The following is a 23,953-nucleotide window of genomic DNA, read 5'->3' as shown; positions in this document are numbered from 1 at the left end:
CAGCTGTCAAATGGCTTGGAAGTGAATAAGTGGCTGCATACAGATCAATATTTTTCTTTATTCTACCAGATAAGACAGGACACAGAATACAAGCTTGCATCTGTTACAGATTGCCAAATATCTTTGTAGGAAAAAACCCATATCTGCCTATAATGTGAAATGAGAAATACCATTTCCAGGGGCTTTATTCTGAAAGACTATGGCAGAAAGCTCCTTCTGCAAATGCTAGCATTCCTTGGAAACTCTCAACCTTTGCCTTTAGTATTTCTTAACTAAAATGGCATTGTCTACAGCATGCAGGAATTTGATGTGAGTTCAAAAGTTAGAGTATAAAAGATAAACCAACTCTTGGTTTTCTTTTAATGCAAGTAATCAATACTTGTGAAAAACAAATATTGCAATGTAACAGGGATATGAAAGTCCTTGAATGCATCCAGAGAAGGGCATGAAAAAGCTGGTGAAAGGGCTGGAAGTCATGTCTTGTGAAGGAAGACATGGGTTTATCTAATTTGGATGGAAGGAGACAAACAGGTGATTTCATTGCTCTCAGCAGCTCCCTGAAGAGAGGAAGAGGGGAGGAACATATTGAGCTCTTCCTGGTGTTTAGTGATAGGACACATGGGAATGGTTTAAAGCTGCGCCAGGGGAAGTTCTGATCGGACATTAGCAAGCTTTGCTTTACTGAGAGCGTGATAAAACACTGGAACAGGCCTCCTAAAGAGGTGGTTGGTGCCCCAAGCCTGTCAGTGTTTAGCAGCTATTTGGAAAATAGCCTTAAAACCAGGCTTTAACCTCTGGACAGTCCTGAAGTAGTCAGGGAATCGGATTGTTGTAGGTCCCTTCCGACCAAAACTATTCTATTCTATTCTATTCTATTCTATTCTATTCTATTCTATTCTATTCTATTCTATTCAGATGTTACTAGTCACTTGCCCAGCACAATCTCTTTGTTAATTCATTCTTTGCTAACATATGCTTTGATAACTTGATAGTAATAAAGAGCTAAGAAGGGCTTGAGGGTTTGAGGGCAAATAATTTTTTTCCCCCTTCCAACAGTTTCTAAAAAAAACTACAGAAATCTAACAAAAAACAACAGAAATCTAAAAAAACCTAACAAAGTATTTACTGGTTTTTAATCTTGGCAATGGTCTTGAGCAAAGTTATGGAACAGCTGATCCTGGAATAAATTCATACAAACGTAGGGGGTAATGTAATTATAACCAATAAACATTCATTCATAGAAAATAACTCCTGTCAAACGAGCTCATTGTCATCTTCTGAGTTTGGACATTTCTGGTGATATAACATACATTTTTAAGATGTCTCCCATGATGCAGTATGACATTTTGATTAAGAAGCTACAATGATAAGAAAATCAGTGTCACATATAAATTACCAGATTTTGACTACTTGGAAATATTTGTGACATAATTAGAAAAAACACTATTTGCCAGGACTATCTGTTGAGATACTTCATCTTTTGGCTTGGTGCTACTTAACGCTTCTTTTAATGACACAGAAGCAATAATAGCATTGAGACTTGTTAAGCTTATAAGTGACACAAAGCTTGGGGTCAATAGTAGCTACAAGTCAGGTAGTTCTGCAGCCTGGATGAAAGTGACAATATATGTTTCTGTACTTCAGAACTTTTATTCAAGTTGGAAGGAGGTACTTAGGATTGAAGCCTAATGATTTTGCTTTTCCAGAATTGGACCTGCCATTCTGGGTGCTGCAGGCCTAAAGGCTATGTAATAGTTCTTGGGAATTAATAGTTCTTTCAAAATATACTCCTTGTTTGAAGTTATGGCCAAAGTACCAAGCACAGGTTTTGCATATGTGCTCAGAGAAGGATTTTTTCCTAGAAGAAGAATGTTAATATATTGTTATATGTAACATATATTGTATCTGTTATATTAATGCAGCTGCTGTTAAATTGAGATCTAATTCTGATGCCTGCACTTCAAGAATTATTTTGAAAATTTGTGGAGTCCATGAAACAGAGAGAAGGCTTATCAGAGACTGGAAATAATTCCTCTGGTCAAGAGGAGTAAGTGTTTATCTTGATGGATAAAGGGTAATGAATTGCTATTCCTAAATGCCTGAATGAGGAAAACAAAACTGGCTAAAAATGCTTCAGCAGTCTAGCAAAGATGTGCTAAGGCTCAAGGTCTGAGTTGATGCTAGATGACTGCAGACTAGGTCCCAGTTAAAAATTTCACTCAGTTAAAACATTCGCCTGTTTTTCCCAATGAGAATAACTAGGCATTGAAAGAACTTCAAGGCTTGCAGTGCAACTCTACTGCTGGAATTTCTTCAAATAAAGATAGGAAGCCTTTCTAAAAGATGTTCCACTTTATCAATAACTTTGGGGTTTGCAGCCGTGCTTTCTTCAGAAGAAGCTCATACCATTCAGAAAATGTAGCCAGGTAATCAGTGTGGTCTCCTTCAGAACACTGCATGGCCAGCAGGGAAGGGCTTCCAACAGTGAGAAACTGTTTAAAGCTATCCACAAGAGCATGTTAGGGACAGTTGAGGTGGAGTAGATGTCAGGACAGATAGAAAGAAACAGGCTACTCCATTCCATGATTATATAAAAGATGTCACAGTAATATAATTCAGTCACAATGACTGTGAATTAGGCCACTCTCATGGACATTTTTCTTAGGCAAAAAGAATATCAAGTGAAGCAAAACGGTTTTTTGTCCAGGGTTTTTTGTAATTTAATGTGTAAAAAGAAATTCTGAGGAAGGAAAAGATAACATTTTATCTGAAAATATTTACATGGGATTTTTTGATGGCTAATTAAAAATTATTTCAACTGGTTTGGGAATTACAAACCCACCAAATCCAGTCCTGTGGGACTGTGTAACAAACTGCAATACAAATGGGCCTCCTCCCACAGACAGCTCCTGGGAGTAAGAATTTCAATACTAGAAATGAATGAGAAGTGATTGGCATTGACAGATGTCATGAAGCTGGGGGTTCTCAGTGCTTTTTAAGAGCAAAGTGAAAGCAAGAGTCATTAATGTTGTGTATCCTCAGATGTGCTACAGTATTTGATGCTCTGTGGAATGTGAAAAAATATTCTGTTCAAAAAGCATTGCACAGCTCATCAATAAACCCTCTCAGGAAAAGATTCCTACATAAAAGACATTCATTTTCACTCTGATCCTTCATCTACTTTCACTGACATTGGCAGCTATGGTAATTTATTGTTGTTTTTACTTCATCTGCTATTGTTCACTTCTATTCTTCAAACACAAAAGAAAACCTATGTATGGAAAATAGCAAGACTTCTTAGGTATAGTGAGTAATGGATCATGCCATGCTGTGCTGTATTTGTATATTGATTTTCTCTCAGATTGATACAATAATTTAAATAGAGATTATGTGTGTAACTTTTCTACTGATAAGGCAAAAATTGAAGTAGACTAGTAATCATGGATCAAAGTCCACTTATGATATTATACATTTTTATTCTCATTATGTGGCTGGAATGAAACTGCATTTTTTGAAATATTTTACAGTATTACTTATACCTTAAAACAGCCAAATTAAAATTCCTTTGTTTTCAGTGGTTTCATGTTTCAAAGAATAGATGAAATGATACTTCATGTTGCAAAATGAAAATGTCATTATGTCTAAAGTTAATAGGCCTGAACATCCTGAGAGCAATTCTGGAGCTCGTAATACCTCATAGATGAATAACATGCTACAGCTTCACATGGCTTAGTGGGAGGAGAACTTTATATATAGTAGTTATGACTGCAAAGACAGAATAGCTGTATTTGGCAGGATAGCTTACATAAGATATAAACATGTAAATTTAATTTGTGCAAATAAAAGAGTCTTGATAATGCCACCAAATGCTAAAATAGTAGTATTTTTTCTTCAAATCTTCTGTTGTTTTAATTTATTCTGGAGGTCAATTGTATTCATGGAACTTGATTCATCTCCTGAGCACATTCAAAGTATCCCAGACACTTAACAGAAAATATGGGATGTGGAGAGTGAAATGATTGCAGTGGAATCAAAAGCAACTGTCTTTGAAACTGGCAGTTTCAACTGTCAATGGCACACAAAGAATTGTTTAGGGCACAAGAAATACTGAACAAGTGGTTTCAAATTACTCTGGTACACAATTAATGTTAGTCTTAAGAAATTGGGTCTTTTGCTTATTTAATTTCAGTTCTTCATGAAAAGTTCCGGTATACAACATATGTATCCCAATGATTCTGGGGGAAAAACAATCAATATAAAGAAGTTAGAACTTTGAACAAATCCAGTTATTTTCCAGATTCAATAATAAATGCCAAAATCAGAGGATGTAATTACTTTATGTGCTGAAAATTTAGTTACTAACTTTTAAAAAAAAGCTTTTAAATTTCATTTAACAAAACTGTCATTTTACGAAACTATTTTGAAAGTGCTGTTTGCATCAAAGAAAATGAAAGTTCAGGAAGAAAGAGCAAACAGAAAAAATTAAATTATTTTATGGTGATAAAAAAGTTGATAGCCTCAAGTAAAAACATGTTTCTTGTTATTATAGTCTTGATGTTACACAAGGCAATAAACCCAACATAATATCTTGTGGTCCTGCCAGGTTAGGAAGACATCTTGGTCTACGTTGACTTTAAAAATTCTTTTTCCTTGAGACAACTTGGAATCTGGTCTTAGTTTTTCACATTCTAATCTAACAATATTTGATTTTTATTATGCACGCTAATACATATATGTATACTTATAATTGAACATGATTTTACAGGCACAAACAGTGTTATTAGGGTTAGTTGGTGTCTTGAGGGTTTTTTTTTCCCACTGTGTATTGATATAGTAATTTGTCTATGATAATGGGAAACTTTAGCAATGATTTGGCATCATGGTATGAATATATTTCTGAAAAATTTGCTTTTCAAATGTAAGAGCTGAAAGCCAAATCTAGGCTACACTGCTCTAGTACATGTACACACACACACACACACACACACACACACACACATCATGATAATGCCAAAGGCAATTATGAACTCAAAGCCAGAGATCTCTGAGACAAAGAAAGCTTTTTTGATCTAGAGCCTAAGATCCTTGTCTATGACTAGACATCTAGTCACATTGCTGCTAGGGCAGTGGGTGTAAAAACGACACCTCTGAGGCCCAGTACACATTTTTTGTCAGATTAAATGTGCAGCTTAAGCAGAAATGCATTAGTGTAGCCTGTTCCCACTCCAAGAACACTTACTTGAGATAAGGTGTAAATGTCTTTCTCTGCTGTACACAAGCTCCCATCCAAGCACAATATCCAGGTGTCACTGTGGAATAACTAAATGCCAAAGCAGCATAGGGGAATCTAAGACTAACCCTTAAGTGACAGCATGGCCTTGATCATTTTACTCTTCCTTTTGTCTTGGAAGCATTTGTTTTAGCCGATTGTGGAGGAAAAGTTTTTCCCACCAATGAAAACTCTTTGCTGACTGACCCATTTTGGAGGAGTCAGTATAAGCCTGCAATAAGTCTTCAGCATTTGTTCATTATTTATAATGATGCTGAAGAAGATAGAGGTATTTTTAATGATACTTTCATGAGTCTCATTTGTCCTACAGTTTTCTTCAAAACAACTGCAATATCCTGTTTTCATCCATGTCTTTTTTGTTTTAATGATAGCTGATTTTGGAGTCATAACCACCTATGAGTACATTAAGCTCTTTGTTCTACCATTTTGTTGAGTTTTTGGATCTTCCAAAGTTGAAACTTGCTCCATACCTGGCTGGAGATAAAGTTATGTTAGGATGGGATAACAGTTCTGAAGACAGACTGGCTGATGCGGTATTAATTGTAGGCAGTGTAATTGAAGAAATCACAATCCATCTTTCTTTTCTTAGTAGTTCTAGTAAGAGGGTAGCTTGGTCCTCCACAAGGTGTGTGAGGTGGGATGAAGGCCTGGCATGTGAAAAGAACTAGCTCACATGACTCTTCTCTATGATTTTGAATCACAGAGTCAAAGAATAACAGAATGGCTTGTTGCAAGAGACATTAAAGGTCTTGTTCCAACCCCACTGCCATGGGCAGGGATGCCTTGCGCCAGACCAGGTTGATCAGAGCTCCATCCAACCTGGCCTTGAACTCTTCCAGGGACAGGGCACCCACAACTTCACTGGGCAACCTGCTCCAGTGCCTCCCCAACTTCACAGTAAAGAATTGTTCCTAATGTTGAATCTCATAGTGCTTTCTTTTCTTTTGAATCCATTCCCACTTGTTCTGTCACTGCATGCTCTTGAAAAGAGCCTCTGTTTTTCTTCAGATAGGCTCCCTTCAGATATTGGAAGGCTGCAGTTAGGTCTTCTGAAGCCTTCTCTTTTTCAGGCTGAACAATCCTCATTACCTAAATTAGGCAGGCTTGGGTTTTGTAAAACTGCCTGTATTTCTGCCTGACTTTGAACTGAGATATTCTTTTCAGCCAGCACAGAATCTGGAGCAATGTCTTGAACCTGAAAGTTGCACATTTCCAGTTGGCACCAGCACTGACACAATAGTTTTGCTTCCAATTCCACATGCATCTCTTCCAACAAACCTCTCTGGTGAACATTTTGCAGAAACTTCTGTACATACTGATTAGAAAACTTTAAACTTACTGAGAAAGAAGAGAAACCTAGCCCAGGAAATTTAAAATGGAGCTTTGGGAAGCAAAGATCAGAAAACAGGTTCAGGGTGACATGAATAGTTAATGACAAGATTAAATAAGATCTTCTCTTGGCTTCCAAATGAAAAAAATAAAATGTAAAAAACCACTGAAGATTTGAAAGTTAGTTTGCTTGCTATTAAGTAAATTTGATTTATTAAGATAACGTGGAAGATGATTCAGTCTCTGTGGTCTTGCTGATCAACAAAGTAATACTTATGGCACACAGTGTGACCCCTCATTTTAATGACTAGGCTTTTCTTCTGAAATCAAACTCTTGCAGTAACATGGATAAACTCTGCCACTCCTCATTATTCTGCAGTTCTAGTGATGGACAGTAGACCCATAACCTTCATTCACATGCTGAATCTGCTTTGTGTATTCATTGTACCTTCATATATCAGTCTTTGTAAAGCTAATAATTTTATCTCTTTTCTAAGTTAATTTTCAACCTCAGAGTATAATGGAAGGATGAATGAAAATGTGACATAAGATGGTATAGTATGGTTGAAAATAAACAAATTATTTACAGTATATAATTTTGTATACTTTTAAATTTATTTTTAATAAAATAACCAGTTGCATTCTGCTTAAACATTTTACCTCCAAGGGGGCCATTGTTGGTGCAACATAGGCAAAATTCTAGCAATTCAGGCCAACAGACCCTTAGTCTTCAAAAGTAAAAAAAAATTTGATATAGTTTAATACTGTTCATTAAAATCCACAGCAGCTATTACATGGGAAATCATTATTTTTCTAAACAGTGTCCTACTTTCAAACTAGAAACATAGGCTAATATAAGTCCTATAGGTAACAGCCAGCAGTCATCTTGGTTTCATGGGAAGCCTTGCTACACTATTTCAGTTACTCCAGATTTGTTGCCTAAAGGTGCACGTTTTGTTCCCTTTATAGAAAACTGATCACACTCTATTTTGCCTCGAGATAGCTCTCAATATTTCAGTGAATTGATAGCTGATCATTTTGTTCAAGTTTGTCTTCCTGGGAATATTATTTAAGTCGCTAAGAGATAGAATTCCTCTCTGGGTTAAAAAATTAAGTTTATTGGTATTAGATATTCCAGTGGTCCTTTGCTAGGCAACCACAGTGATTCCTTTCAAACCAAGTGCGCTGGTTCAATGACATGCAGTTTGGAAGGAGATTTTTCCCATCTTTCCTGCACTGCAGAATTGTCATACAATGACCCCCAGCTGCCCTTCTAGCAGTGGCAGTAACAGCAGGTGGAGCTCTGAAGGCTTCCAAAGGTACAAGGAGGCACTGAGCAGGGCTCTTGAAAGTTTTTCCCTCCTCTGGGTTGTGCATGACTGCAGGATGTACAGGATGAATTGCATCCCAGAAAAAAGGAGTCTCTAAGAAGAGAGTTTCTTTGCACAGGTTATTTTGTGTGTATACAGAAAAAAATATACGTGCCGTGGCTGCTTTTCTTTAATGTGCATGCAAGGCTTTCAGATACATAGAGAATATTTACTTCTGGAAGGAATAATGTGAAGAGTAATATAACCATCCCCATCATCGGCAGCAGCAGCAGCTGCATGCAGTTTGGAGTAGTGCAGTAGGGAAAGTAGCCACAGCACATAGTCTTGTATGTAATGTGGCTCTTGAATGTGATGAGAGAATCCAGTAATCTCAGTAGAAGTTTACTTGGCTGAGTATAGAAATGAAGTGGTAATTTAGCTGAACATTTTAATTTACCATAGCTATTAAAGAAATTCATTCAGTATATGTTGTACAGAAGCATGCTTGCCTCTGAGAGCAGCACTGGTGCTTTCAGCTGGGGGAGGAAGGAAGGAAGGAAGGAAGGAAGGAAGGAAGGAAGGAAGGAAGGAAGGAAGGAAGGAAGGAAGGAAGGAAGGAAGGAAGGAAGGAAGGAAGGAGGAAGGAAGGAAGGAAGGAAGGAAGGAAGGAAGGAAGGAAGGAAGGAAGGAAGGAAGGAAGGAAGGAAGGACGGAAGGAAGGAAGGAAGGAAGGAAGGCAGGAAAAGGGGAAACGGGGAAAAGGGGAAAAGGGGAAAAGGGGAAAAGGGGAAAAGGGGAAAAGGGGAAAAGGGGAAAAGGAGAACAAGCAGAATAGTTGTGTGTATCCTAAAGGGTGAAGACATCAATTTTGACTGGGAAAAGGAGGAAAATAACTAAAATACCCTTTAAAATGTCAAGAAGGATATTATATTCAAATAAAATAACTTTGGCATCCTCACAGGAGTAGCTTAATCAACAACTCCTTGTGTAATCTGCAAGTGTCTACAATGTTTTTGTCCACATCTCAGCCCTACACCCTTGTTTTTTAATCACAGGAGAGAAATGGCAATGTTTTGAATACATTCACCTTCTAAAATGTGCCTCTAATGCAGATAAGACAAACCATGTACTGAAAGTACCAATTTCTTTTCATTAAGTGTAGAAAGGAGGCCACAGTGTGCAGGTTATCTTCAGAATTTTCCTTCTAGATGTCTGAAATCACAGGAAATTAATCCTGCCTGAAAGACACTAAGTCAGTTAATGACTAATTGTGATGATGGACTCTCTACATCATTTAGTGTGCCATATTTTTCTCCCACTCTCATGTTTATCAGGGTTTCTTTTTCATCAAAGGCCTTGGCAGCAGAGACTCTTTATTACTTTCCCGGTATCTTACAGTGCAGTATCTACTCCTGCTCCTGATTGCTGGGCTGGCTATCTACTGAGAGGAGCAGTGACCTGTGTGGGTACTGGAATTGTGTGTATCATATACTGTTTTACACAATGGAGGTGTGCAGATTGTGCTTGACTTTATACCATTCTCAGGCAGCTTATCCATAAACACACAGTTCTAGATACAGGAACTAAGTAAAGGAAATGGAAAGGCTTGACACATTTCCCATAGAGTCTTTGATCTCATTTTTTGCTCATTCTTCTACCTTGGTAGACAATGTTTGACTCATTAACATTTCTTGTTAACGCTTTTCAGTTTGTTCATGTCAGTAGAAGCTCTGGTTTACACTCTACCTGACTCTTTATACCTGTTTCTATGAAATTATTTCATTTCTGTGGTGTAAGTCTTTCTTCAGTGAGGCAAACCAGCCAAACAGTAAACCAGCAGAACCTGTGGTTACTAACCCACATCAATTCCCTGGAGCCATTCCCTGCACAGAGAAGACTGCTGGGGATTAGTGGAATGACAATAACCCTTAGCCACAAGGCTCACAATGTCATGATGCATTGCAATACCTCCTAGTTGTAACCAGAGTGAGCCCTTTAAAGACAGCTTCTGAAATGACTTTCCAGTTTCTTGGGGTCACACAGTTTTCACTGGCAAAATTCTTGTGACATGTTTGCTTTCCTCTAACAGAGGCATTATGGAAACATTCACAGGTTTGTCAATCTCTTCCAAATATATCTGTCTCAAATGGATGTACTTTAAATATAGGATCTTTTCCTTTTCACACATTCCCAAATTCCCACCATAAGATTTTTATTTACCTTCAAGTTTCTAACCTATGGCAATTCATTGATTTTACAGTTACTTCAGAGATGCTTTGGATGAAAGTTAGTCTTACTGAGTTAATTTTTTTTTATATAATATTTAGCTGTAGTCAAATTGTCCACTGTAGAAAATGCATTTGTTTATATGCCCTCTGTTACTGGATGATTAAGCTTTAATTTGCCTCAACTAATAAACCCATTGTGCTTCTGCTTGGGCGAGTTGTATGTACAATCCTTGGGGGATTAATCTTTATATACTTCCAATTTCTTCATTCTTCTGATGCTTTGCTGTAAGAAGACAGAGTTACTTAACTATTTCAAATGATGCCTTCTGCAAATATCATACTCTAGAAAGTTAAGGTTTGTAACAAGAAGCATAAAATTTATTAGGCCAAATCTGATGCAGTCAGACAAAACCGCACAGAAATTCTCTGGCATATAAACTCTCCTTTACATCTGAAATGGAAGCAAGCTACTTCAGGTGAAGTACAGAAATCAATCCCAGTTCAGTTTTATTACTGTTATTCACCATGACTGTCTGAGAAAGTGAACATCTGTGAGGCTGAGACAGCTGCTAGTAGGGCAGAGGTGATAAGGTCAGTAGACTCTACTGAGGTGAGAGGAGAGACACATTATTATCCCCTGTGGAATCACAAGGATTAGCAGGATACAGTGAAAAAAAAATGTAATGTGAGATAAACTAACCTTCTTACTGATTTCTTGAATGCATGATTTTTGCTATACAACAAAATAATGAACCGTGTGTTCAGACTGACCCTGAAAATACCACAGATGGCCACAACTGTTTTGAAATGCCAGCATTGAGTTCTAGTGTCTATTAATGACTTCTTCTGTAAAGGAATACTCATGTTACATTTGCCAGAAAGACCCTATTTTAAGATTCATATCTCAAAAGAAGATAACAAAAGTCACTCAAACCTGAAATCAGAGCACAGAAGACACAGCCTGCAGAAGGGAGGATTCTGTGTGTAGTGATTGCAGAATATAGAGAATGACAGTACCTTCACATTCATGGCCATGAAGATATCCAGAAATACCATGTCTGGAAATTCAAACTGCCTTCAAAACTTTACTCATCCAGAATAATTGCTGAGAAGCTCTCCCTGTCAAATACATAATTTCCATAGAGACCTAAAACTTAAGGATATTAGAATGGCAAGGTTTACTTAAATTTCACATGAGAGTTACTGTGCAGATGCTGTTGAAACTCTAAAAGATATTTCATATGCAGTTTTTATGAAAGTTAAAATATTAGCAGGCCAGTGAACAACTATCTGTTTCCCATTAGAATGTGAATTTCCTTTTTGTGCTGTTGTTGCAGGTGATTATGTAGTCATGACTATATATTTCGACTTAAGTAGAAGAATGGGATACTTCACTATACAAACATACATTCCCTGTATATTAACAGTTGTTCTTTCCTGGGTATCCTTTTGGATCAAAAAAGATGCCACACCAGCAAGAACAGCATTAGGTGAGTTGTTAATAATTCCCTTTTCTGATGTTCCTACACTACTATTTGAAAATGTCAGCTTCCTTTCAAAGAGACCACTGGGTATACCCTTTGGATTATTACTACTATGTCTTTCAGAACCAGGTGTACTTATTACTGAGACCACTGGGTTTTTTTCCTGTAACAGGGTAATTAAAAGTAAACTAATCTGACCCTTTGGATGACACTGCCACCTATTTTGCATAAAACTCTTGAATTAATGTCTGTCTCCTTGTTCTCACCATGATGTTTTAGTGACATTTTTGAAGACTTAATTAATTGCACTGCTGGCTTCCTTCCCTTGTGTAACTCTCCCCCACTGGCAATTATGTCTTATGTATACAGAAAACTGTGGGATATAATAGTATTAACTCATGCAAAGTGTTTTAGCTTGCATGCTTGAAGTTAAGCTTCACACTGGGTGTATTGATATTTTTCATAGATTGTGAATTTTTATGCTTGGTTTAGGTTTTCCAGAAACTCATTTTTGTTGGGACCAGCATATGCATTTTGGCAATGTGCCTTAGTGTACACTTAGAAATGTTGACTTAGACTTAGAAATTTTTTCTATCATCTGTAAGAAGACCTGCAGGTTTTGACAGCATCAAGGGTATAGGGGTATGTAGCAGCCAATTATATGTAAATATCTGAACCAGAGGAGAAACGATTCCTTAGTTCAGATTGTGATTGCCAGGTCTGCCAATATGAGCTGATTCAGAAACCTACCAATCTAGGAAAAAAGAGGACCCCATGTCAGAGTTTGCATGTCTGTTTTCAGCCATTCCTAGCGATGCATTGCATCCTCCTACTGGAGTTTGTTATTATGTAGGTCCATTTTTCTGAGGTTATTTTACAGGAAAGGAATATTCAGTCCTCATTCCCTCCATGTGAGTGCCAAAGGGCCCATACACTGCAGCTCCAGCAGCAGCATGGACACAGACTCACAGTTATTCTGTTATCCAGTAACACCTCCAGAACAGCAAAAAGACCATACACAAGTGAGGACAGAGCAGCTTACAACTGCCTGTTCCTGGCTGGGTGCACTTGTCTCTGATAGCCAGAAAATTGAGCAATAGGTCTTAAGTATAACCCTCTGTTGAACTCTGAAAATGAACCCTTTTCTTCTTGAATTAGGTGACTCAAGGGAGATAAGGAAAGACTGACTGCTCTCGATCTTTTTTTAAAAGGGAATCTCCCATGCACGGGGAGAGTGACATAGCATCCAGCTGGTTTATCCTTCTTAATGCAGAAATAAAAAGAGACAAATGACATCCAACACTTTGCATTATTGATTTGCCATAAGCATTTTTCATATCCTGTACCTAAGGGTGGTTCCCCACACCACAATGCTCATTTTTCCAAATAACTAGACACAGAAGTATTTTGCATCACTGAGACTAATGTGTGACTCTCCACCTCACCCCTCAGCCAGTAGGCAGTTCAGAGAAAAAATGTATTCAGATACTGAAGTCATGAATTTGGAGTAAGAACATAAAAATGAGTTGTTCCAAACTTCTACTCTATGGATGTTGTGACTCACTCCTAAAACTCTGACTGAGAATTTAATTTCATGGGCTAAAAGATGCCTTTTTTTAAAGTAAAGCCAAGTATATATGGGTCACTTCATTTGTGCACAGAATCCTGTTGCTCCCAAATTGACAATGGCCTGTTGACTCCTGGGATGCAGTAAGCAGATGCTCCCATTGTGCTGTAGACCTGCACGTATAATGCAACTTATAAATCTGTCTGAGCAACAGCACACATCCACATCTAGACAGTGGCACATGGTAAAAGTGTGAGTAATGCAGCCAGAGGCAAACTGCTGAAATTGTCCTACTAATTAGTTGAAATTAGTTGTAGAGACTCTGTGTAACAAACCTTCTCCAAGTATAGCTGCATTAATGTAAAGGAATAGCACCAGGGAAATATTTATCTCTCTGAAATTAATGAATAATTTCCAAAGTTATTGGCAACTACTCACAGTTACACGAAGGACAGATTTTATTCCTTTCTGAATAATGCTAGCTAATACATTTCCATGCTGGGAGAACAAATATCTTGGGTTTGGGACTGTAAGTATTCTTTCAGCAGTAATGTCCAGAGACATTAAAGCATTCTTTAAAAACTTGTTTTTTAATCCCCTTTTTACATGCACTTTGAGGTACTAAGGCCCAGATAGGCAACAAGAATAACTCCAGGCCACTTAAAGAGTCAGTGAGAAAATGGAAGTAAAATTTTAGTGCTGGATGAGAACTGTGGTTTTTGATCCTGAGCTATTCTCCTCTTCATTCAAAGAGAAAAAAATGTCTCTGCAGCTTCTGCTTGTATCTAGTAATCAAAATTATCTCAAAATGTTCTAAGTCAAGAGGCAACTTTTCCCTGAAGAAAAGTTATGATCTGAGAAAGAGTAGGTTATTTTCTGTGAAGGTGAAGGGAATTAAGTTAAACTGATGCTTTCATTCAGTTTCCCTGTCACTTTTCAAAATGGGTATAATATGTAAGAGGACCAGGCAGTTACTACAGAGCAAGAACAAACTGCAGTTTAAAAAGATACTGTGGTATCATATTTAATAGGCATCATATAGGTATTGTATTTAATAAACATACCTATCATAATATGATAAGTATCATATTTAATAAAAAATGAACATTGCTTTCCTTGCCATTTCATCTTTACCTCATTCACTAGAAAACCAAGAAAGCACTCAAAACAGGGCCAAACCAGAAAGATGGAGGACTAACTGTCTGGACAAGTGATAGCATGCATGAAAGCAGAAGACATTTCCTTTAGTGTCCCACCAACATAACCTCAAGAAAATAAAAACATTAGCCTTGCTGACCAAAGAGTTTCTAACACTGAAACTCCTGCCACCTCACTTTGCATATGGCTGTCCAGTAAGCAGATTTCAAGCAGTAATAATTTTAAATAACTGTTTAGACCAGTGATCTAAAAGTTAGAGTGTTTTCATGCATTATGTAGATCTGCATAATTTGATCTTCCAGTCAGTCCTTTTTGTTATATCAAATAGCACCTTTGGTATGGGATTTACTGAGAGAATATAACATCCCAAAATGGTATTTACACAGAGACTTGTAAGCTTACACATAAAATTTCTACCTGAAAATTCTGAAGTCAGGTTACCTCAGGGCTGTCCTTATCTGATACTAAAATTCTGTTGAAATAGATAGTTCATGAGCCCTGTGAATTTCAATAACAGATGCAAAGCTCACTTTGCCATACGGGACTCCACAAAGTGAGAGACTTCACAATTTAATCTGGCAAGGCATATGCATTTAAAACCACTCAACAATCTGAATTCCCTTAGCATGAGAGATGGAATGAACTAAGAGTATAGAATCTAGATATTATATCTGGAAATAATGGTGCTGAATTTTACTCATACATACATTCATATATGTATATATATTCTGATTTGTAAATGTACAGAAATACAAAACTGTATCATCTGGTGCACCTTCTTTCTCTTTCCTCTCTGTATGTATCCCCATAAACTCATTTTAACATTTTAAAATTTGTGCCTGTTTGCTAGATGTAACATTGATACACTAGATAGAATTTTTATCATTTCAAAAACTCAGTGCTTGTTTAGAATGTGAGCAAGAATCCAGTTGCAAGCATGATTTGAGCTACTGTTTCACATTCAGGCTTAAGGCATGGAGTAGGATACAGGTGAGTTGAGGACTTGTATACTGAAGCTAATTAACTTTTTTTAGCATTTTAATAAAACCGGTCCTATCACATGATGAGTGGGAAACAAAAACTTACGTTTGAGTCCGGATAAACAGGACACTGTATATTGCACTGGAAGAACTCTATAGGTTTTGAGGAATTTTTTAAAGATAATAAAATGCCTGAAAGCATGTACATGTGGCTCTGAAAAGGACACTTTTGTGTCACAAATCTACATGTGGATTAGGAAGTGTTGAAGAACTTTATTTTATATTGTAGGGTATGTCATGGTCTGGATGTGGTTCTTTTGAAATTAGTGACTCCCAAGGCCTGGGTCAAACCCATACAGAAAGTGATTGACCTATAGTTAGTAAGGGTCAAATCAAAGCCAGCCAGTTCACACCTTCTGCACTTGGGCACCTCTGCAGTTGTCTACTATGATAAATGGCTAAACATGTCTTTGAAGCTTTTTTTAAAGCATCAGCTGGGTACAGAACTGATGTTGAGGGGTCTGGAGAGGTTGCTGGATCATGCCAACCCTATCTGCTTATACTGGGAGGTGGCATAGATTTCAGGAAATTATTTTTAGATGTCCAAGGCACACACATAGTACACACTTTACATTTCCTATCTGCACTGCTTTCATCTTGGTTATTGACTTGTGATTTTTTTCTGTTTGCTTGTTTCTGGGTAATAGATATATAAGGAATTCAGTTAATCATTATTATTCAAGGTTGAGACACAGGCAATAATTTGCCTTCTGGCTTTTCCAGGGACTTTCTGTTATCTTGAATGGAGAAGGTTGTTCTTGTGAATCACTGTAGCTTATATCAAATCTTACAAGTCAGAGATGGACAATCCTTCATAAAGAGAACATAGTCAAAAGTAATCCCCAGATACTTCTTTATCTCCAGAGTGCTTTTGTGAGAAGTTATTTAACTATAAGGAATAACTTCCATCATTCCTTGTCATTTCAAACACTATGCACCATTGTGAAACATCATTTTAACTATAACAAATGAAAGATTACCTTATGGCTATACTGTTTGTTGAGAAGGTTCTCTCTTGAGACTTACTTGTGGGAAAGCTTTATTTTTTTTCCCTTGCCAATAAGATGTTGGATTCTTTTTTCTATCAGAAGACGTGCAGTTTATAACAGGTTAGGAATGAAAAGACTGCTATTCCTCAGGAATGAAGAGAAATTGTATGAATTACTAGGAATCAAATAACTTACATGACATAGATTTCATTTTAGCACTGGTTTTATCATTTGGATATTTCACACTAATCCCATTTTGTTCACTACTACTAAATCAATCTCAGAAGTGATGCTTTGTATGAATTAAAAAGGCTATCTCCGTTACTGTTGCATCTGAAGTTTGTATGATAGTCTTAGTCTGAGTGAGCAAGTAACATTGACTTCCCTTACTCAGAAGGGAAATGGCACTGGAGGACTCCCAAGGAAGCAGTGGTGTTAAGACATACTTTGAGAATTTATGGTCAAATCTTAGTACAATTGTTTTTTTCTCTTCCAACCTCTTTTTTGATCATACAATTTTTCCTGAGAGCACTACTACCGTGGAATAGAACATGTTTCCTTCACTGCTTACTAACTTTCTTAATTTTATTTTTCTGGGTTTAGTATCTTTTCTGCTACATACTTCTCTTCAAAAATTTCTTCATTTTCTCCCTCACCCCCGTCTTCTACCTTACTGGGATCAGAAAAAGGAAGAGATGAAGAAAAGCATATTGAGAAACATAGGAATGTCACATTTGCAAAGATGGAAATAAAAAACAGAGCAAATCTGTGTTTACAAAATAACTTTGTCCCTACTGACACTATTTTCCATTATTTCTTAATACTACTAAATTAATTAATTACTTGGGTACACTCTGGATTTCTGGTTTGTATGTTTATTTCCAAAGATTCTTCTGTGATATGAAGGAGTGATGTAGCACACAATTAACTCAAGTTTCTCTCTGCAGGCATCACCACAGTATTGACCATGACAACTTTGAGTACCATTGCAAGAAAGTCATTGCCCCGTGTCTCCTATGTCACCGCCATGGATTTGTTTGTGACTGTCTGCTTTCTATTTGTATTTGCTGCTCTGATGGAGTATGCCACCCTCAACTACTACTCAAGTTGCAGGAAACCAAACTGTACTAAGAAGAAAAAGTCGGTAAGATGGAAGCATTTAAATTTCTTTTCATGTGCAGCTCAGAGAGCAGATAATCATTCAATGGTAGCCTGTAATCCCATGGCACTTCACTCCTCCAAGATTTTCCCAGTGGTGTGATCTGCCCCGAAAGCTGATGGAAAAGTCACCTGCAGGAGCAGTAGGAGCAGTTACGTGCCTGCTGAGTGAGGTCTGTTCCTCACAGAAGCAGCCTGCTCTCCATGGAGCAGCAACCCTGCCTGCACATCCTTAGTCCTCCAATTACTGTGCTGGTAGTTGGTAAAGTCTCCCACTGAAACAGATTGCATAGCTTGTTATACAAATAAATGCACATCAATGTATATTCAAATGCATTGCTATTTCATGGCTTAACAGGTCTAGAAATATTTATGAGCAGAATTTCATTGTCTCTGTTGGGAACCAGCATTTGGTTCTAGCCCTGTGCACAATGGAGGTCACCTTAAAAGGTTTCAGGCATGGCTAAAAACCATCTTCTAAGTGTAACACCCAGAAAAAACATAGAAGCTATCTATTTAGAATCAACTAAAACAATCATGAAGGAAGAATTGCCTTGTTTACTTCATAACTGACTATGGGAATGAGAGGGGGCAGTTTAATAGTGAAAAAAAATCTCAGTGTAAACATATGGAAGGGGGTTGACCACTCAAGATCAAGTGATAAATATTATTTGCTCATGATCAGTAGTTGGACATGTTGGATATCATTGTGTGTAAGGGAGGAAATAAGGACATTTGAAATCAGAAATCAAAGCCAAATAGGAAAAATGTGAAGAAGGAAATTGATGAGAGAGAAGCCTAAATTTAGGGAATAATAGGTCATGATGTAAAAAGGGATTGAATGAAGAACTATAGAAAATGATTGAATGAAGAACTAATGAAGGAAAAGCTGAAACAAATATGGGATTAGAGAAAGTCTAGAAAGCCACAGACTTAGTCAAAGACAACTCCATTAAACCTAAAATAGCTTCTTGCAAAATGCATTGCTCACAAAGCAAAAGATTGTTACCAAAAGAAAAGTTTGAGACCAAAATGAACTTGCTAGTGATCAAACTAAAATTGCCATCCTATAGAAAGACTGAATTAAAAAGTCATGAGTATCTTTGTTAGTAGGATGTAATTCCAGACATATGAATGAAGACCTGAGAAAGAATGCAAAATTGACGGGATTTAAATCAACACCAGAAAAATGCTCAATTACCTATTGTTCAATCAATCAATAAATTTAATGGGTTGAATAAAGTTTTTAAGTTTATGAAAACCAGACATGCATTCTGTTGACCACACATGACATTTTCAAGTGTACAGAATATTATGCTGAATAAATGGAACACACTGCATGGAGTGTTTTATGCATTTAAGGGCTTGGCCCAAGGAATACTATTGAATATAGATGCATGTGAGACACTAAGTATGTTTTCTTCTGAATAATTCTTTTGTTATCTTTATTTAAGCTACCTGATGTAAGTTTTGGTCATGTAATGGTAAGTAAGTTACTTTATTCAGTGAGAGAATTGGGGGCACAAATAGATGGTTGACATTTACTTGCACTAATTCCTGAGAGAGCTCTATTGCTGTGTTATGCTTTACCCTGACTTCACTAAAAATATTGGTTTGCTTTTTTGTTAAAAGGTCAGTTTGTTTTCAGATGTGGCAGAGGAACATAGCTGCCTCTTTCTATAAGGACTTATCAAGTGATATGAGAGGGAGAAGGGTCAAGTATAGAATATTATGTGTTATTTTTACCTCAGAAATTTTGTGTGTCTGCTTTATATAATGCAGAAGATTCTCACTACATTTTATCAGAAAGTCATATGCCCAAGTTATGTCATAAGCTTTTATGGAGTTTTAACTAAGCATTGCAGAAGAAAATAAAGTTCATTTATGCGTATGCCAAACATTTAGTAAGCTTTCAGGTGGATTTTCAAATAATTTAGGCACACAAGTTGAACACAGGTAGTTGTACTCTATCTACAAATGGAATATGTGCAGCAGCAATAAAGTTGGAACAGAGCACAAAATTGTGTCTCTAAGTTGCATGAATACCTGCTATAGTATATGCAAATGTAAAGCATTCTGAAAGCCTGAAGCCAGTTAACCAGCTGGTTGAATGCTCTGCCATCAGATAAGAATAGAGCCAGAACTAAAACACTGGGGATTGCATTTCTTAGGTTGGATATGATGAAGTTTCTCATTTACAACTGCCAGATCTATGTTATTAGCCTATTTTACAAATAATAATGTATACTTTTTTTTTTTTTAACATGAGCTCTCTCATGTATTTTAAGACCTCATATAACTTAGAACGTCTGCTCATTGGCAGTTAGTGGTTTACAGCAAGCATCACATCTATCCACTTTCTACTGCTGTCACTCCCTGGACAGACTTTTCTGGAAGATGAAGTTAACAGAGCATGTTGAATGGGTAGCTGCACTTTCCTTTTTCCAATTAAAAGCTATAGGGAAAGATAATTAAAATGAAATTAGGGTTTAAAAACCTTTATCTAGAACTAGTCATTCTGATCTGCTTGGAAAGCATCTGCAGCATTTTCAAGTTTTTTACTCACTATTTTCAAGTTTTTTACTTGCTGGTTTTTTTTTCACCTTAAGTTACTGAACACCTTTGTCTATACTGAGGACCTTTGTCTGTCCAAAGAAACCTTCACATTAGAGCTTAAATAAGCAATGTCTCTGGCTATCAAGATATCATTTTGTCTTTTTCAGCTTTGTAGTGATGACATTTAAAAAGTGAAGTTTATTAATCGTAGTAAATCCATGTTCAGGTAATCCCAAGCCTTTTCCTCCTAGAAAACACACATATACCTTGTCGGAAACAATATTATTAAGCCTGTTTAAAACTGCACCTAAACTGCTTTCTCCAAGGCCCTGGAGAAGTGCCTTGCCCTGGTAGACCTCTTGGGTGGGACTGGGACTGTGCCCATGGTGTGTGCACTTCTCTCCTCCCAACCCTAGTTCAGCGGGACACATCGAACATGGGGGGACCATCCACCTTCCCCTCATATCTTGTCACTTCAGGATACCTCCTACGTGACAGAGATTAAAACAACCAGATGGATCTGTCTGAATTATTAGGGCAATTATTTTATTTTCTGTCCTGAGCAGATAGTTGATATAACAAAACAACAACAAAACACCTCAGAGATGAGGAAGTTTTCCTTTGCAGAGCATTTTTGTCATCACTCACCAAAACCTCTCTGAGCCTTTATTTTTTTTTAACATAAATATTTTTAGACAGGCATGGAAAATTTCAGTCCCTGAGTTGGAAATGTTCATAAAGACCTGTAATAAATATACAATATATGACACAGTGGTATAGCAGAACTCCGTCTATACTCTAGTCACAGTCATTTCTTTCCATAGTACTAGAGTCAAAAAAGATTGTTTGTACAATAATCTTATACCTTATTCACATGGCAACACATTGTGAGGCTCTGAAACAAGCCACACAAAACTTTACAGAAGAGAGAGAAGACCAAAGGGTTTAATTTCTGTCATCTAATCACAGAATCACAGAATAATGAGGTTGGAAGAGACCTCTAAGATCATCAAGTTCAACCTATGCCCTTACACCTCAACTAGAACGTAGCACCAAGTGCCATATCCAGTCTTGTTTTAAACTCATCCAGAGATGGTGATTCTACCACCTCCCTGGGAAGAGCATTCGAGTACTTTATTATTCTTTTGGTGAAAAATTTCTTCCTGCTGTCCAACCTATACCTTCCTGAGACATAGCTTAAGACTGTGTCCTCTTGTTCTGTCAGTTGCTGCCCGGTGGAAGAGACTGACCCCCACCTGTCTACAACCTCCCTTCAGGAAGTTGTAGAGAGGTCACCTCTAAGCCTCCTCTTCTCCAGACTAAACAGCCCCAGCTCCTTCAAACATTCCTCACTGGGCTTGTATTTCAAGCCCCTCACCAGCCTCGTTGCCGTCCTCTGGATGCACTCAAGCATCTCAAAGTCCTTCCCAAACTGAGGGGCCCAGAACTGGACACAGCACTCAAAGTGTGGCCTCACCAGTGCCAAGCACAGGGAAAGAATGACCTCCCTGCTCCTGCTGGCCACACTGTTCCTAATGCCATTGGCCTACTTGGCCACCAAGGCACATTGCTGGATGATATTCAACCAGCTGCCGACCAGCACCCCCAGGTCCCTTTCCGTCTGAGCACTGTCCACAAACACTGTCCCCAGCCTGTAACATTGTAGGGGATTTTTGTGGCCAAAATGTAGAACTTGGCACTTGGACTTATTAAACTTCATGCTGTTGGACTCTGCCCATCCATCCAACCGATCTAAGTCTCTCTGCAGAGCCCTCCTTCCTTCCAATAGATCAACACAAGTTCCAGCTTAGCGTTGTCTGCAAATTTACTAATGAAGGACTTGATGCCCTCAGAGATAAAGTCATTCACAACAAATAGATTTGCAGTGATCTGCTTCTAAACTGCAATCTGCTTGCAGTTCACAGCAGAATGCCCCTGAGACATTTTAGCATTTACTTATGATAAAATGAATTGTGTCCAGAAGTAATTGACTGGATTCCATAGGGCAGCTGTTCAGGTGCAGTTGTCTGTGTTGGCAACTAAGTAGAGGGATGCCATATCAAGTTCTTAGCTCAGGGACCAGGATTTTTAATGAGATGGGTAATACTACAGCATGCCAAACTAAAAGATTTGTAGAAAGCAAATTAAGTCAATATAAGAAGGAAACATTTCCACTGAGGCACATCAGTCATATCACCAATATTTTTCACATCCAGGAGGAAAGTTTTCAGATAGCCCCTCAGACCTTCAGCAGGAAATGTTGAATACTTTGTATAGTATGGAAGCAAGAGCCCAGAGCATCCTCCTAAATGCAAGCAGCTGTGACCAGCTTGTTCCTGGCACAGCCAGCAAGTTCCTGCAGGCAAAGCCAAGGCTCAGCACAGTGCCAGGGAGAGGAGAGGCCTCAGGTAGATAAACCAGGCTGACAGGGCTGTGTCTGCTTTGTCAGGACGGTACAGACAGGCAGCAAAGCTGATGGGACCTTTTCTAGTGATGTCAGGGAGGAGGTGACACTTGTGAAGATGGAATGGGGGGTTTAATGAGAGGGGTGACTCTTGTGAGAAGAGTCCTTGCATGCCAAGGAAATGATGTGACAGAAAAGCTGACAAAGTGTAAACATTGAAGAAGGAAAGGTCTGTGAGCGTGAATGCTGCTGTGAGGATGCATGACATCAAAGTTCCTATTTCTGAGCATGGTTAGTGTGATAAGCACTGAGGGGACATGCCTCAGGATGGCATTTTGAAATCCTGTATTGAAATGATCACTATCTATTGCTGACCATATCTGTTCTTGTAAATCATAGTGAAGTTAAGAGGCAGCGAATGCACCTATGTGAAGTGGAGGACATTGTATAATTAAATGGAGAGGGGGGATAGCTTCCTTATTTTTGAGATTCCATATTAAGTGTAGTCGCTGCAAGTGTTTAAAACAACTTTCAAATTATATTCTGACAGGTAAGTGAATTCCTAGGTGTGAAAAAATGATTGCTTTCTGCTGTGAGTATTAATTTTGGTCTGCACCGTCCAGGGAAACCTGTCAAACTGTTGCAATTTTTTTCTCTCCTCAGAATTATTCTGTACTTGATATGAGACCACCAACTACAGTCATCACACTGAACAATGCCATGTATTGGCAAGATTTTGAAGATGCGTGTGTCTATGAATGTCTGGATGGGAAAGACTGTCAGAGCTTTTTCTGTTGTTATGAAGAGTGTAAATCAGGCTCGTGGAGGAGAGGGCGGATTCACATAGACATCTTAGAACTGGACTCTTACTCCAGGGTCTTTTTTCCTACATCCTTCCTGCTGTTTAACCTGGTCTACTGGGTTGGATACCTCTACCTTTAAATGTTGCCTGGAGCAGTGAAGACTGCTGCATTTTCTCACTGCGGATGGATGGTGAAAGTGCAGAAAAAGTGAAGGACACAGTCAGTTTCATCTCCAATTAAAAAGACCACATTAACTTTTACCATCACAGAGCCTGATGAAGAATTTTAACATGTAATTTCTTGAAAAAGAAGAACACAGAAGAATTCTCTCCTAACTGCTATTCATTTTAAGAAAAAGATTCTTACGAAGTTCAGCTGAATTTGTAGTGTAAGCGATGTTTATGAATAATTATTGTATATTAAAATCTCTACTATTGTCCCTTACCATAGGAGCTATTCACAATTCAGGCAAAGTTTAGATATGTAATTTTTCTTTTTCATTCTCATACTTTCTTCAAAATGCTGCCATATCCCTAAGGCTCAGAGAAATGTACACTGGCACTAGCAAATAAGCCAAAGCTGATGAAAATGTTCATTTGTATTTAAATTTGCTTGATACCACAGGTTTTGGGAAACT

At 37.8% G+C, this 23,953-nt stretch overlaps 1 protein-coding gene across 2 annotated transcripts in view; it reads left to right on the top strand.

Moving 5' to 3' along the window:
* Window positions 1–23,494, top strand: part of GABRG3 (gamma-aminobutyric acid type A receptor subunit gamma3) — a 290,425-nt gene extending 266,931 nt beyond the window's left edge. The window contains exons 7-10 of one of the 2 annotated variants that reach the window (XM_050973793.1): window positions 11,495–11,647; window positions 17,343–17,539; window positions 19,008–19,037; window positions 23,177–23,494. In XM_050973793.1, coding sequence (XP_050829750.1) covers window positions 11,495–11,647; window positions 17,343–17,539; window positions 19,008–19,037; window positions 23,177–23,455 — 659 coding nt within the window. In that variant the 3' untranslated portion in view covers window positions 23,456–23,494. Of the gene's footprint in view, window positions 1–11,494; window positions 11,648–17,342; window positions 17,553–19,007; window positions 19,038–23,129 lie in introns of both variants that reach the window. The other variant, XM_030234614.2, reaches the window with a different exon arrangement.
* Window positions 23,495–23,953: the final 459 nt, after the last annotated feature.

This window comes from Serinus canaria, chromosome 1 (genome assembly GCF_022539315.1).
Source record: "Serinus canaria isolate serCan28SL12 chromosome 1, serCan2020, whole genome shotgun sequence".
Classification (NCBI taxonomy): Eukaryota; Metazoa; Chordata; class Aves; order Passeriformes; family Fringillidae; genus Serinus; species Serinus canaria.
The sequence above is the reverse complement of the archived record's forward strand: the minus strand, read 5'-3'. Positions and strand labels throughout refer to the sequence as shown.